The sequence below is a fragment of the Grammomys surdaster genome, unplaced genomic scaffold (genome assembly GCF_004785775.1).
Source record: "Grammomys surdaster isolate TR1022 unplaced genomic scaffold, NIH_TR_1.0 166, whole genome shotgun sequence".
Classification (NCBI taxonomy): Eukaryota; Metazoa; Chordata; class Mammalia; order Rodentia; family Muridae; genus Grammomys; species Grammomys surdaster.
The window spans coordinates 15194662-15210189 of NW_021604614.1; the positions used below are offsets into that span (position 1 = coordinate 15194662).

Consider the following 15528-nt stretch of genomic DNA (forward strand, 5'->3'; position numbering starts at 1 on the left):
TAAGGGTGCTCACAGCCTCCGCACGGTGGGGTAAGGGTGCTCACAGCTTCCGCACGGTGGGGTAAGGATGCTCAGCTGTGCTCTGGTTCTCATTGCCTTTTTTTTTTTCTCCCTCAAGATGGTTTCACCCCAACATCACTGGTGTGGAGGCAGAGAATCTCCTGTTGACCAGAGGAGTCGATGGCAGTTTCTTAGCAAGACCCAGTAAGAGTAACCCCGGAGACTTCACTCTGTCTGTTAGGTAAGTTGGAAGGTAAAGAGAGGTACTCATGGTATCTATTTCCAGAGGAGGGGTGGGGCCCCAAGTGGCTGCCTCACTCCTTCCCCCAGAGTTTGGGGCCTGGCCTGTCTGCAGCACTGTGGAGCCAGTCAGGGCACTGGCCTGCTCGAGGCTTGCCTTTCCTTTTTGTTTTTCAAAACAGGGTTTCTCTGTGTAGTCCTGGCTGTCCTGGAACTTATTCTATAGATCAGGCCGGCCTCAAACTCAGAGAGATCCCCCTGCCTTTCCTTCCCGAGAGCTGGGATTACAGGTGTGTGTAATGCACAGTATTTATTTTATGTGTATGAATGTTCTACTTGCATGTATGTATGTGTACCCTGTGTGTTTGGAGGCTGGAAGAGAGGGCATCATATCCCTTGGTGGTGGAGTTCCAGATGGGTGTGAGCCACCATGTGGGTGTTGTTGGGCCCTCAGGAGGAGCGGCCCATGCCCCTAACTGCTGAGCCATCTCTCCAGCCTCTGTTCTGTTTGTTTGTGGTTTCCCAGAATCACAGCCTTGGGAAGTACTGGAAAGGACTGCTGGGTGTTCTGCTCACAGTGGGGACTGAGAGAGAATACCTTGGGCAGAGACACACCAGGAGCCTCCAGGGCTGAGTCCTGGCTCCTCACCTTTGACCTGCTTTCTGTGTTTTTCTTTCCTGCTTTGGATTTTGTCATGGGGAACAGACTTTGTGAAGTTCTTCACATCACTTTCATTTGTCCAGAACGAAGCCTCTGTGAGGTAGTTGTGGTCCCCTTGAGTCCTGTGCCCAGTCCGGTTCCCCTCCTCCACTGTGCAGAGATTGGCATGGATTCTCATGATGACGGGTTATATACGGCACTGTCTAGTGAGCGCCTGTGTCCCTGGTGCATTAATAGTTCAGTAATTCATGAAGCCACTGAAGAGCTGTGTGAGTTGCATGCTGGGACATCTAGCTGTTCATTGTAATGGCTCCTTGGTGGTCAAATGGTATCACCACACCGGCTTCTTCATTCTTCCAGTGATGTACATTGGGCAGCTTTGGTTTGTTTTAAATCCCAGTGGACAGTGTGGTACGGTCTCACTGTCCCATCCAGCAGATGTGGGAGAGCTTTCTGGAATTTTTTCTGTATGCCCATTCCAGCTGTTCACACTGTAGTAAATGCATTTGATTTTATAGCTTACTTTTCACATAAACAGACGAGTAAATCATGTCCTTGAGAGTTTGTTTAGAATCTCACTGAGACTTAGGAAAGCATCCGTCTGTCCGTCCGTCCATCCATCCGTCTGTGAGTGATACAAGGCCTCACTAGATGAGACTGCCTGGAACTTGATGTGTAGGTCAGGCTGGCCTTGAATTCACAGAGATTTACTTGCCTCTGTTTTAGGACTAAAAGCAAACGCTAGCACATAGATTCCTTGAGTCTTTTGAAAGAAAGTTGTAGGACTGTGACATTTGTCTCTGAGAATAAGGGTGGCCATAGAAGCACATTCTGACCTTGGTAGAGGAGATGTCAGCACTGGCTGGACAGTGTTACCTACCAGGGAGTGCATTTGAGACTTCTGTTACTCATCAGGTCCTGCAAATACTTGTTCATTGTTGTGTGTGCTCTGTGTGCTTGTCAGTCCCCTCCTACGTCAGAGTTTCCGTGGCTGCCAGGACCTGGCTTCGGTCGTCAGGCTTTTCTGCTGAGTCAGCTCACCACCTCTAGGTTTTGGTTTTTATAAAACAGTAAAAAATTTTAATGTGTTAATTAAAAAAAGTTTTTTTTTAAACATTTACTTGTGTGTGTGTGTGTGTGTGTGTGTGTGTGTGTGTGTGTGTGGTGTGGTGTGTGCATGTGCAAGAATGGATCGGTCAGGTAGGTCAGAGGATAGCTCTGGGAGTTGGTTCTCTCCTGTGCGTGACTGGGGATGAACGCCGGCTGTCAGGTCAAGTTTGCTGGTCAGCCCCATTACCCACTAAGCCACCTACTGGGCCCTGTTGATTTTTTGTTGTTATTGGTTCTTTTTGTTTCGTTTTATGTTTTTTTGAGACATGATCTTACGTAGCGAAGGATGAAGGTAGTGAACTTCTGTCCTCCTGCCTCAGCCTCCAAGTGCTGGGATAATGGGTGTGCATCATCATACGCTTTAGACAATGGTTACTTAATTAAAAGCAAGCTTTCACAATTTATTTTAAATGTGGTCTTGCTCTGTAGTCCAGTGCCTTCCCGCTGCAGCCTCCCAGATGCCCAGCTGTTGGTATATTTTTATGGTAAATATATTCAGTTTCCATCTTTTATTTGTCTATTTTTCAAAATCCTTTGGTACCTATTCAACTTTATTGCCCTTGAGCAAAATTGTTATGAGGGTATTTGCTGGATGACAAGGTGAGTGGGTGTTTTATTTATTTTAACTAATTGTGCGTCTTTGATGGTTAAGGACAGTAATTGTTGTCACTTAACCTAGACCATAAAATAGGTCAGCCATTCAATGTAGAAGCCCCACAGGGCACAGGTGTGTAGGCACAGTGCTGTGAGTTGCCGTCATTGATGGAGTTGTTTGACCTCCGGTTTCAGGGATGGGTTAAATCTTTCCTTTGGGTTAGTTCCAGTGTTTGGGTGAAGTCTTCTGCTGAGTGTGAGGTCTCTTTTTCCGACTATTGCTCTTTGATACACCTTCCCCCAATGGACTATTTTAGAAGAAATGGAGCCGTCACCCACATCAAGATTCAGAACACTGGGGATTACTATGACCTCTACGGCGGGGAGAAGTTTGCCACCTTGGCTGAACTGGTCCAGTATTACATGGAACATCATGGGCAGCTGAAAGAGAAGAATGGAGATGTCATCGAGCTCAAGTACCCTCTGAACTGTGCAGACCCTACCTCCGAAAGGTCAGTGACAGCTCAGTGACACAGCTGCACTCCAGGGCTCTGAATTCCTGACCCTGCCTTTACTGCCTGAGTGCTTGGGTTACAGGCATGCTGTACCACACTCGCCTTATATGGCCCTTGAGAGTGAACACAGACTTGGTGCATGCTAGCAAAGCACTCTATATACTGAGCTACACCCCCTGCCCGTGGTGTTATTAAAGTGAGAATGCTAGGATCAGAGTATTGGCAGAACCCCCTCACTGTAGCAGCTGCAGTCAGGGTTCCTTACACAGATTCTATAGGACTCTTACATGTCTCTGTATAGATGTAGTATGTGCTTTAATTGTAACTTATCAACAGCTGATGAGCTTTGAGAGTTGGGACAGAAAACATGGAGCTTGAGATGCTGAAATAGCAGCCGTGCTACAAGGTGGCTCTGACCAGTTATTTAGCAGCAGTACCAACAGAGGTCAGGCTAACCCCAGAAGTGGAAAAGCGGAGCACTGAAGGACCAGCTTTTCATCAGCTTTTTAATGTTATCTCCCAAATGTTAGCATGTCCTTGTCTGTAGAGAACTGCTATGTTGTGGAGCTCTTCCCACGTGCTTGGGGCCAGGAGTTGAGAACTGGTACTTGCTTTATTTGCCCTGGTATTGGCTTCTCCATTCTCTCTCTCACTGCAGATCCTGGGTCTTGCCTTTCCCAGCTTTCTCTCCTTCCTTCTAGTAATTTGTTTCTCTGGCTACTACTGTAGCCTCAAGCTATCTCCACCTTCTTTAGATCTGCAAGTGCTTTTCTGGGGCATGTGGATGGAAGGATGCTACCAGGTCTGTGGGCATGAGTGTTACCTGCTGAGGTTAGCTTCTTCCTTACCTAAAGCCATGGCATTCGAGTCACTGTGTCAGGATGTTTTTGTGGCAACTTAAGTTGAGAGCCTTGTTCTTAGAGCCTGCCACCTGATGGCCTGGGCAACCTGTATCAAGACTCTCATGCACACTAGCTAAAGTACAGATGTCTGGGTCCCATGGAGACGTTCTCTCTGCCTGTGGGAACTCACACTGTTAGGGAAACCCCTGTCCCTGGCTGTCCTAGAATTTACTCTGTAGACTAAGCTGGTCTAGAACTCAGATCCACCTGCTTCTGCCTCCCCAGTGCTTGGATTAAAAGTGTGCACCATCATTGTCTTGTGGACATTGTTTTCCAATGATTCTGGGCTCCTTTTTAAGATTTAGTGGAGGTCAGGTGTGCTGGCAGTGCTTGCAATATTGGCACTTAGGAGCCTGAGGTACGATGGTCTACAGCTCAAGACCAACCTGGGTCACATAGTAAAGCTGCCGTAAAAGGGAGAAACGAACTTTAGTTGTCTTTTTTTGTTTGTTTGTTTTTGTTTGTTTTTTTTTTGTTTTTTTGAGACAGGGTTTCCCTGTATAGCCCTGGCTATCCTGGAACTCACTCTGTAGACCAGGCTGGCCTCGAACTCAGAAATCCACCTGCCTCTGCCTCCCAAGTGCTGGGATTAAAGGCGTGCGCCACCACCGCCTGGCCTTAGTTGTCATTTTTAACATCTTTGTCATTTTTCCTATCTGAGATGTCGATGCTGTCAGACACTGCCCCCTGGAGGAAGCTGTCTGTTAGGAGCCCGTGTGTTGAGGAGAGCTGCTTGCGTGCGTGCGTGCGTGCATATGTGTGTGTGTGTGTGTGTGTGTGGTACCTGAGGACATGCCGCACACCGCAGCTCAGCTCAGCTCAGCTTGTTCCCTTTCAAACACGGACTCAGGTGGTTCCACGGTCACTTGTCTGGAAAAGAAGCAGAGAAGCTGCTGACTGAGAAGGGGAAGCATGGCAGCTTCCTCGTGCGAGAGAGCCAGAGCCACCCTGGAGACTTTGTTCTCTCTGTGCGCACCGGTGATGACAAAGGGGAGAGCAACGATGGCAAGTCCAAAGTGACCCACGTCATGATCCGCTGTCAGGTAGAGCGCCACGGGGACTGTGGGCCCACTGTAGCTGCACTGGGGGCTTCTGCTGAGAGGAATAGGCAGCAGCACAGCCACTGTCCTTCTGTCCTTGCTTGTCCACACCTGCGTGTGTCTTTTCATTTTGAAGCACTGTTGTGTTTCTTCTCATTGTTGCTCTGCTTTTCTGTTGGCGTTTTGTTTCTGTTTTTCTGAGACAGGCTGTCTGTATCCATGGCTGTCCTGAAGCCCACCTTCTGGTGACACTGCACTGACCCTCCCATGGCATCCCGTGTCTGACTGAAAATATCAGACTTCTTTCTTGTCACATTCCCTAGCGTATAGCATCACAGCCGCATACATGACATCACGTGATGCCGGGCGAAGGCGTGCTGAGGAGTCTGGAGGTGATGGGAAGTGTGTTGTGTCATGATGGAGTTTACATTTGATTTTGATTTAATTGCATTTATATCAGTTGTCATCTGTGGTGCTGGGATGGAACTTAGCACATATCCCACCACTGAGCTGCAGTCCCCTGCCTCCCTGCCTCCCCTGCCTCCTCAGCACCGCAGCTTCCTGTCCTTCACAGTATGGTGGTGTCAGGCTTTCTGTTTCTGGGAGTCAGTATCTAGGTTTCAGGTGAATACAGTTTAGGTTTCTGCAGTAGCCAATTATGTGCGCCCATCACTGCATACTACTTCAGACACCCTCCCATCATCACTGCATACTACTTCAGACGCCCTCCCATCACTGCATACTACTTCAGACGCCCTCCATCATCACTGCATACTACTTCAGACGCCCTCCCATCATCACTGCATACTACTTCAGACGCCCTCCCATCATCACTGCATACTACTTCAGACGCCCTCCATCATCACTGCATCAAATCTCCAGTGCTCGGAACTCTCCCATCATCTGCTGCTGACTGGGGCTTCTGAGCCCGCTCACCATACAGAGCATCCGTGTGTCTGTGTGTCACCAGTACCGTCCCCGGCCCCTAAGTCCTCATAGTCACCATTTGACCTCTTGTTGCTGTGTGTTGGGTGTTTTTTTTTCCTTGGATGCCACATATAAATGAGGGGACACCGTCTGTTCCTTTTGCACATACTTATTTGATTTACTGGGCAGCTCTCCTGTCTCCTCCACTTGCCACCGATGGCAGGGTTCCCTTGTCCAGGCCAAGGGTGGCTTTACTGTGATGACGTGGACATGATGTATGTTAACATGATACATGTGTTCATGCTGTCTAGTCAGACATGGGGCTTGCTTCTGAGTACAGGTTCATGTCACTAAGAATGCAGTGGCTGCAGTCGGGTGGGGAGACTGTAACCTAGCATGAGATAACGGGCGCCATCTGTTTGGTCTTGAAAGGAGCTGAAATACGACGTTGGTGGAGGAGAGCGCTTTGACTCTCTGACAGACCTGGTGGAGCATTACAAGAAGAACCCCATGGTGGAGACGCTGGGCACAGTCCTGCAGCTCAAGCAGGTTAGGAAACTCAAGCTGCCCCTCCTCCGGGCTGAGAGAGGTCTACCGTGGCGTCTCCCACACGCGTGTACCAGTCAGCCTGCTCTCCTCGTGACACGGTACACGAGGGCTGGCTAATAGGGGAAAGGGTTCAAAGATCATTCCACAGCCACGTGGCCCTGTGGCTTTGGGCCTGTGGTGGCACGTTCACCATGGTGGGAGCACAGTTATTGTGCGGGGATGACCACGTGACTGAGAAACAGACAAAGGGACCCTGGTCTGCTTCGGCAACCATCACCATAAACACACACAAGTGGTAATGTGCCTCCCGCCTTTGCTTCTGTGAAGTCCTTTTCTTTCTGCACTAATACTCTTTAAAGCATGATTTCTTCCTTCCCACCACTGCTGAACACAACAGCCCCTCAACACAACTCGTATTAATGCTGCGGAGATCGAAAGCCGGGTTCGAGAGTTAAGCAAGCTGGCTGAGACCACAGATAAAGTCAAGCAGGGCTTCTGGGAAGAGTTTGAGGTAAGTCACTGACTACGGGTTTTCCCGTGCACTGTTAGATGGTGACTGGACGGGTGAGAGGGAAAGCCCTGTGCTGGGCCCAGCCTCCTTCATTGTGTGGCTGAGGGGACTTCTTTGAAGCAGAGGGGCATTGTGTTCCTGGGAAGGGTTGGCAGCTTGTCTCAGACAGATGCGCCAGCAGCTCCATTTACCTCTTGGTTCAGACCGCTGGCAGGACCCCAGGAAAACAAAAGGATAGAATTCCTCTGGCCTCCGAGGGCCTTCAGACAAACCGCAGCTTCACTGCTGTGAGTGAGGCCAGGAGAAGGGCCCTGGCTGTGAGTCACACCATGACAGGGAAGTTAAGGGGCTCATGTCTGTTCTGAGCCCTGTTCGTGTGTGAGCCTGTCTGTGGCCCTGTGTGTCTTCTGGTTTGTCTGACTTTCTCTCCCTGCTCATTTGACCAGAGCTTTATAGACAGACCTTTGGCCTCTTTCCCTCCACAGTCATAGCACAAACCCCCAAAACATCTGTGCACAGGACTTCTCTGTGTAGCTCTGGCTGGCCTGAAACTCTCTCTGTAGACCAGGCTGGCCTGGAACTCAGAGATCTGCCTGCTTCTGCCCTCCCAATGCTGGGATTAAAAGCATGCACCATTATGCCCACTTTAGAGAATATTTTTAATTTATTCTTTGATAGTTTGGTATCAGCTGACAGCCACCCTCCTCCATTTCCCCCTTCTTCCCCTACTTTCTGTTTTACAGGACTGGTTAGTCCTTGCTTTGTGTAGGACTTGAGGACTCACAGCTATTTGTGCTACCATGTACCAGATAGCTTTCGGACAGAGGTGCTAGTTCCATTCCACAGAGGAGCGTGAGGTCAGAGAGGTCAAGTAGATTGTCCACCCTCCCAAGCCCTGGCGATGGGCCCATTCTAGAACATTCCTGGTGCTTGCTCTGCACTGATGCATAGGAACTAGAACTTGGGTCTGGTCTCATATGAGCCATTAGGGTGGACCCTTTGAACTCCATTCCAAAGTTTCTTGTTGAGAGACGGAGGGATGCAGGCATCAGTGAAGGTCTGATGAGAGCAGAAGGAGCCGTGAGGCCGTCTTTACATTATTTATTTAGTTGTTGTGGGTCCTGTGGGTCCGATGCAGGACTGTGCAGGCAAGCCTGTGCTGCCCCACTTTTAGCAGTAACCCGTCCATATTAGCTGTCTCTTTTCTTCAAGTCGGAATATTTCTATAAAGATGAACCTTTTGTCATAAGTACATTTCCAGTACATAGTTGGTCACCAATAAAATATTGTTCTCCAGTGTATTAATTACTAAAATAAAGGGTATTTTGTCACAAGACTTCAGCATGAGGGTTAAGAGACTAAGAGGAACTGGGGAGATGCTGAGCCATCTCTGTAGCCACCAGCCCCGAGTCTTCTAAGTGTAGAGCAGGTTCCCTTAAACACAGAGGAGATGATAGGCCACAGCTTCAGGTAGACAGTTCAGGTCTGCCTTGAACACAGCCTGTATCATTTCAGCCAGAAGTTGGCCCTGCTGTGGGAAACCGAAGCCCACCAGGCCTTAGTCTCAGGTGAGGAAGAAGCTGGGAGCTTGCCCTCTTCTTGTCTATCTGTGCCCCTTTCCCGATCGATCTGTCTCCCTGTTTGGGATCTGCCTAGCTGCTAGCCCCTCATCTCCACCGTATGTCCCATCTCCCTGGCTCACTCTTTGCTCAGTGGCCATGGAAAACAAATAGTAGATGGCCTCCGTTCGTGACACATCAAATCCAGCTCGACTTTTATACACCAATAATAGCACAAAAGGAAAAAGTGAGTGGTTTTGTGAACGGTAGAACCAGCCAGGGTCCCATCTGTGTTGTTGGGGTTGTACAGTAAGTCAGAGCATTGAGGGGCCCTGCAGAGGAGATCTCAGATTGTCCCTGCTTCTCCAGGTCAGCCAGCCTTAAGAAACTGCTGGTCGAGGCTGGAGCTGGGGCCATGAGGCTGAGGACAGAAAGGCTGCTGCAGGGTGTTGGAAGTTGACGCCCACTGTAGTCTCAGTCTAGAAGCTAAAGTGTGAGTCTTTTGCAGGACGCTGTCATGAGCACATCAGAATTGCTTCCTGGAGGAGGATCAGTACAGCATCCTGTGTTCCACAGTGTGCTCTGATGCAGGCTGGAGGGATGTGTCTCACCTTTCTCAGTGCAATCTGATGGGCTTTCAAAGGAGCCTGAAAGTTCTATAGCTTGAGTTGCTGCAGGGTGCAGTTACTAGGAGGAGACTGAAGGGGGCAGGTTGTGAACCCATCAGCTTTTACTTGGAACACGTTAAGAGGTTTGTTTTGGACACCTCTTCAGTCTTCAGCTTCTTCCTCTGGGAGTTTTCTCAGGGGAGACTTCCCTATTCCCCATCCCCATTTCGAGCTGAATACTTCCTTCCTGTTGTGTGTGTGCATAGGGATCTCTGAATAATCTATGTGGCTATTGGTTTAGTGCACCACACATCCAGAGAAGCAGGTGACTTCTGTGAGTCTGTTGGAGGAAGGGAATACTTTGCCCAGAGGTGTCGCTGAGGGAACAAGAGGGTGTGTGTCATCCAGGAAAGTGCCCAATGCAGTGAGGGTCCCAGAACAGTTCCATTTGGTTCCTTATAGCCTCAGACTCTAGCAGACAGCTTCTCACCCCCTGACTCCCAGGTAGGCTTCAGATAAAGCTTTGTGGATGCATTGAACCTGAGCTCCTTCAGAAAGCTATGTTGGGCTAAGACGCTTGCTCCAGACTCAACAGAGGGGCTGCCGCTGATGCTGTGGTGTGGAGCAGCGTGCTGGGCTTTGCTTCACTGGTGGACCGTTTGCATTCATTGAGTCCCAGATTGAACCCTGGGGTGTGTGTAGCTGAGACTTTAAACTCCCTGAACACACATGCCTCAGGCATTCTCATTCAGGCTCACAGGGCTGGATTTCAGAAAGATTTTAGTTTCTGAACTCAGTGTTTCTGGTTAAATCTGTAACACATGACAAAAGGGGAAAAAAATCCAACAGACAAAACCCTCAAATCCCAAACAGACAGAACCATAGAACATTTGACTTACTGGGGTTATTTCCCCAGTGTTTTAACTCCTTTTCCTTAGTAATTTCAGTTTTTACAGTACAGTTTCTTCCCTTCAGATATCACCTGTCATGTCCTGGCTAATAGCTCCACTGGCCTGTGGCTGGGAGGAACCCTAGGGCTTTCAGTTACTGCCCCATGATTTCTCCACAGGGACTCTGTCCTGCTTGTAGGCACTGTGACTCTCCTCAGAGGCGGTCATGCTTTATGGAAACAAGCCTTTAGCTGCACCCAGGGTGCTGTCTAGAGTGGTAATTTTTGCTGGTAACCTCTCGTGGACTTATTCCCCTGGTGACTAAGCAGTCAACATTGAAGGACAGCCCCCAGTCAGACTCTAACTGCAGGCTCCAAATGCTCCAGGTCACAGGCTAGTGGCAACCCAGAATCTTCCCTGAAGGCCCCAGCTTGAGAAAAGAGCACTGTCTCCCCACAGAGCAGTGTCGGGCTCTGAGGTCGCTCAGTCTTTGCTCTCCTGTTTCTAATAGCACAGTTCTCCCAGTGTGCTTTCTCTTCAGGACTTTGTTGGCCTTGGCTCTGGAGTTACATATGCCCTAGACTCTTCTGTTACCTTGTGCTGTGGAGGACGTTACTGCTGCTTCTTCTGCTGTGGGTGGCCCTTCTGCAGCTTGTTTCTTTTTAGCTCCTTAACTTCCTGAGCCTTCTTTAGTGTAGCATCTCCCTGTGGACTGAGATAACACATTGGAAAGATGCCACTGAGGTTTTTTGTTCTTTGAGACAAGGTCACATAGAGCTAGCTCAGGTGGCTAGCCTCAAGCTTACTGTGAGGCTGGAGAGACCTTGAACTCCTTGCCTCTACCTTCTAAGCAGCCAGTTTCTGCAGTGCAGGGGACTGGGCCAAGGGCCTTGTGTGTGTGCATAAGCACACTACCAACTGACGCACACCCTCAGTGCCTTTCCCCCTTTTTTTCAGTATTTGGGACAAGCCTGTACTGACCTCAGGTTTGCTAAGTGCTGGGTTCACAGGCATCCAACACCATACTTTGCTTTCCTTTTGAAGCAGGTTCTCTCCCTCCCTGTCTCTGTCTTCCTCTCTGTTTCCCTCCATGACCAGCTCCCCATTTCCTCCCTTTTCTTGCACTTCTCTGATCTTCAGCAGGGGCACACCCGTGCTTTGTTCCTTTCCCTCCCTGCTGACTGTCCTCCTGTCCCTGCATTCTTCTCCTGACTGACCCGGCACCCACAAGCTTGTGCTGCTTTACTGCTCCGACTTGGTGGTTTGGGCGGCTTTCCACTCTGCTGCTTGCTGTCTTTGCTCTTCAGACTCATGCCTTCCAAGCGGTCACTTTCCTCCAGGGACTAAGCGCTCCCTTTACTTCATGTCTTTGGAGGTTCTGCATTACTCTGGAGCTGAAGGCTGAGTCCTTGGTGCCCTTGATGCAGTTTCCTTCTTTTTCTCCTGTGGCTAGAATTGGAAGTCCTGTTGTTCCCTCCCATGTCTGCCTTTCTTGGGAAGGGAGGCCTTTCCATTGTCTGCAACCTGCTGAGCAGCGGGCCTCTCTGAGCATTGAGCTAGGTGGGCGTCCAATTCTGTCTCCAGATGCATGAAGATACGGTGCCTGTGTGGGATGGCTCAGGGGAGCAGAGGTGGAGATAGGATTTCAGCCTGAAGTTCAGATCTCCTACTGAGAGGACTTGAGCTTCTCCGTCGCACCCCTGCCTCGACACTGGAGCACCGTTTATGCTAATCTCAGCATGTCTCATGTGCCTGTCTATTCAGGAACCTTCAGTGACCCCTTTTTTCCTTTTGAAGCATGGCATTTTCATTTTGAAGAACCAAGAATCTGACTCTCAAGAAAAGTCAGGAAGATGACCTCATGGGTGGTGGATGACAGGTGGTTTCAGCTTGGGGACTTCTGTTTCGTGTTCCATTCCAAGTTGGGCATGCGTATTTTCTTCTACTGGCCTGAGATTGCCCTGCCTTGCCCTGTCGGTCCTCTGCCATTTTCTTGACTTCCATTTCTCCTCAGCCTTCCACTGCCTCGTGTGCTGTCTAGACATGCTGCTCTGTCTCACCCCGTTTGGCATTAGCATATCCAGTGCTCCCTTCATTTCTGTATGGCCCTGGGACTTCTGCAGAAGAGCTGTCCCACACCAGCACAGTTGAATGAATGTTGTCTGTCACAAAGCTTTCTGAGTGGGTGGGTGTTTTCCTTGCGTGAATATGTGTGTTCCACATGCATACAGTACCTGTGAAGAGGATACTGGATCCCTGGAACTAGAGTCATAGAAAGAACATTGTGAGCTGCTGAGTGGGTGCTGGGAACCAAACCCAGGTTCTATGGAGGAGCAGCAGAACGTTTACTGCTGCATCATCTCTCCAGCCCCTCCTAACGTCCTCTGAGATTGCATAGTGGGATGGTATCTCTCTACCTCCACCCCTGCTTGGACTTCTGCTCTTTTGAGAGCTCATAGTTTGGTTGTAATTCCTGGGGAAATGGTGTCGCCAATCTGTGTCCCAGTTTTGCTTTTTGCTGCCTGGGTTTGCGTTGTCTTCAGTGCAGTTGCTGAGTGACAGTGCAGGTCCACAGACTGCTGGTGAGTGGGACACTACAGAACACAAATCTTGGAGTAGGGCAGGGCTACTGGATACAGTCAGACTCCTGTCCCCATTAGCCTGGTGTCCAGAAGGAAGTGGTTTTGGCAGAGGCTAGCTGCTAATTTTGGCTACAGCTGGATTGTCCCTGGAGACACAGGATAGACGATCCTAACTCCTGACTTCTTATTGGCTAGCTCGCTGCTCTCATCGTGGGAATGGAAAGGTCTGAGCAGTTTGGGACCTGGACATGCGCAGAGATGGACTGCAGAGTAATGGAGGGAAGCTGCGTTAGGTGTTATCCATTTGTTATTCCTGAAGGCTGCTCACTGCTGTCAGCACCCGACTGCCTGCATGCAGGGCCTGGCCTTGACCCCGGGGGCCTCAGGGCTCACAGCCTGACATGATCTCCACAGCATATCCAAGAGCTCCAGCAAACTCACAGGGTTGTGTTGACGAAGGTGCCCTGATGTGGGACTCTCTAGCTTACTCTGGCAAGGTCATTCTGGTTAGCACCCCTATTGCAGGAGCTAAGGTAAACCAGGCAGACGCAGGGCCCTGCCTTTCACAGAGGTGACCTGCAACATGCCCTCATGAATAAATGTCACATGAAGTTTGGATCATAGTGATGATCACAAGTTACTGCCACGTTTTAGTAAAGCTGCAGGCCCTTACCCTCCTTCGCTTTGCCAGGGCCCCCAGCTCCTTGCTCTGGCTGCTTCTGAAGGTCAAATCTCTTCAATGCTTGCACTTATTTTTGAATATTATCTCTGTGACCTGTCCACCTCACTGCCTTTGAGGCCAGCTCAAGGTCAGGGAATGCTAGCTCCCAGAAGGCAAATGACTTTAATTACTTGATCTGAACTCATTTAAAAACCTCATAGAGCTCTTCCTGTAAGCGGCGAAAGGTGACTCGTCAAGATGGTTCGCTACTCTCTTGACCCGGAAAATCCCACAAAATCTTGTAAATCATGAGGTTCAAACCTTTGCATTCACTTTAAGAACACCCGGGAAACTGCCCAGGCCATCAAGGGCATGCACATCCGCAAAGCTACCAAGTACCTGAAGGATGTCACTTTAAAAAAACAATGTGTGCCATTCCGTCGGTATAATGGTGGAGTTGGTAGGTGCGCCCAGGCCAAATAATGGAGCTGGACACAGGGACGGTGGCCAAAGAAGAGTGCAGAGTTTTTGCTGCACATGCTTAAAAACGCAGAGAGTAATGCTGAACTTAAGGGTTTAGACGTAGATTCTCTAGTCATTGAACACATCCAGGTGAACAAGGCACCTCAGATGCGCCGACGAACTTACAGAGCTCATGGCTGGATTAACCCGTACATGAGCTTCCCCTGCCACACTGAGATGATCCTCACTGAGAAGGAACAGATTGTTCCAAAGCCAGAAGAGGAGGTTGCACAGAAGAAAAAGATATCCCAGAAGAAACTGAAGAAACAGAAGCTCATGGCACGGGAATAAATTCAGCATAAAATAAATGCAGATAAAAGTAAAAAATAAATAAATAAATAAAAAACTCATAGAAGCATTGCGTTGTCCAGTTCTACAGATCTCATTTTCTTTCTGGTCAGATCCCCAGCAGCTAAAGGCTTGCATTAGGAGCCATGTGCCAAGGCTGAACTTTGTATATTGAGTCCGAGAATCAGAAACTTGTTTGAAATTCCCAGCACTTCTCTTCATCTTTGAAATCTCAGCTAAGTAAAGTGATGCAGGCTGTGTCGTGCTGGAGAGATCTGCCTCTCCTTGCAGAGAGCTTCCCGGGCCGCTGTTTGACTCATCACAGAGGAGCCCTTTTTCGTTCTAGCTGCCTCTCTCTCACTTCTTCATTTGTCTGCGATTTTTCTATCAAAAATCAGCTTGTGGGTGCTGTGGCAGGTCACTGCGTAGCGTATGTCGGAGACCCTGGGCGGCATCTTTAGCACCACAGAACCAGCAAGCTAGGCTTCGGGAGAACTGAAGAGACACTTTTGTCATTTCGGAAATGAACCTCCCTGTCTGCCTCAGCCCAGCTTTTCCCACTCTGGCTCGTCCTTGCTTTGTCCCTGCTTCTGGCTGGGCCAGTTTCCTTTGGCTGCCTGTTTAGCTCTTTCCTTGATGGTGTCCCCAGTTCTTTGCCCCTTAGCGCTGTCTGGCACTTTCTTCTGGACTCCATTGCACTCCCTGCTTTTTCCTTCTGGGTCAGCTCCTTGCATTTTGACTTGGGTTCCTTGGGGAAGTGTAGGGCAGTAGCTCTGGACACAGCTGTCATTGAGATGCCGATTTGGCATAACATAAGAGGACCCCAAAGCTGGCCGGACATCTTGTCATTGGTGACACCAAGCTGCTTCTGCCTTTTTAAGGGTTTATATTCTAGGGCTGAAGACCACGGCCACATGCTGCTTGCATACCCTGAGCCGTCTCTCATTAGCACTGTCCTGGTGTCTGAAAAGGACTTTCTTACACACATAGCAAGTTTAGTGGCAAAACAGCCAAAGTAAATAGGCTGAACCAGTGAAACAAACAAAAAGAAGGCGAGGATTACTGAACTTAGTGTCCATGTTTCCTCCCTGGTGTGTGTCCTGCTGCCGTTAGCGGGTAGCCTGGACAGTGTAAACATGTGGCTCACATCCATTCTGGGAGTGTGTCTAACTGTGACTATCTTTCCAGGTGTTAAATAGTCTCTAGACCCACTCTATAGAGTGGTAGACTAGATAGAGTTTTGTTCTCCTTCCCTTCTTCTCTCCCTCTCTCCCTTCTTCCCTCCCTCCCTCTCTCCCTCCTCCCCTCACTCTCTCCCTCCTCCCCTCCCTCCCTGTCTTCTTCCTTTCCTCCCTTCTTCCCTCCCTCC

At 49.4% G+C, this 15528-nt stretch overlaps 1 protein-coding gene and 1 pseudogene across 2 annotated transcripts in view; both read left to right on the plus strand.

Annotated features, from left to right (window-relative positions):
- Nucleotides 1-15528, plus strand: part of Ptpn11 (protein tyrosine phosphatase non-receptor type 11) — a 60220-nt gene that overhangs the window by 19312 nt on the left and 25380 nt on the right. For both annotated transcript variants that reach the window (XM_028765922.1, XM_028765923.1), the window contains exons 2-6: nucleotides 119-241; nucleotides 2923-3117; nucleotides 4873-5065; nucleotides 6422-6538; nucleotides 6936-7049. In XM_028765922.1, the coding sequence (XP_028621755.1) occupies nucleotides 119-241; nucleotides 2923-3117; nucleotides 4873-5065; nucleotides 6422-6538; nucleotides 6936-7049 (742 nt within the window). The remainder of the gene's footprint in view (nucleotides 1-118; nucleotides 242-2922; nucleotides 3118-4872; nucleotides 5066-6421; nucleotides 6539-6935; nucleotides 7050-15528) is intronic.
- Nucleotides 13608-14162, plus strand: LOC114619966 (annotated as a pseudogene).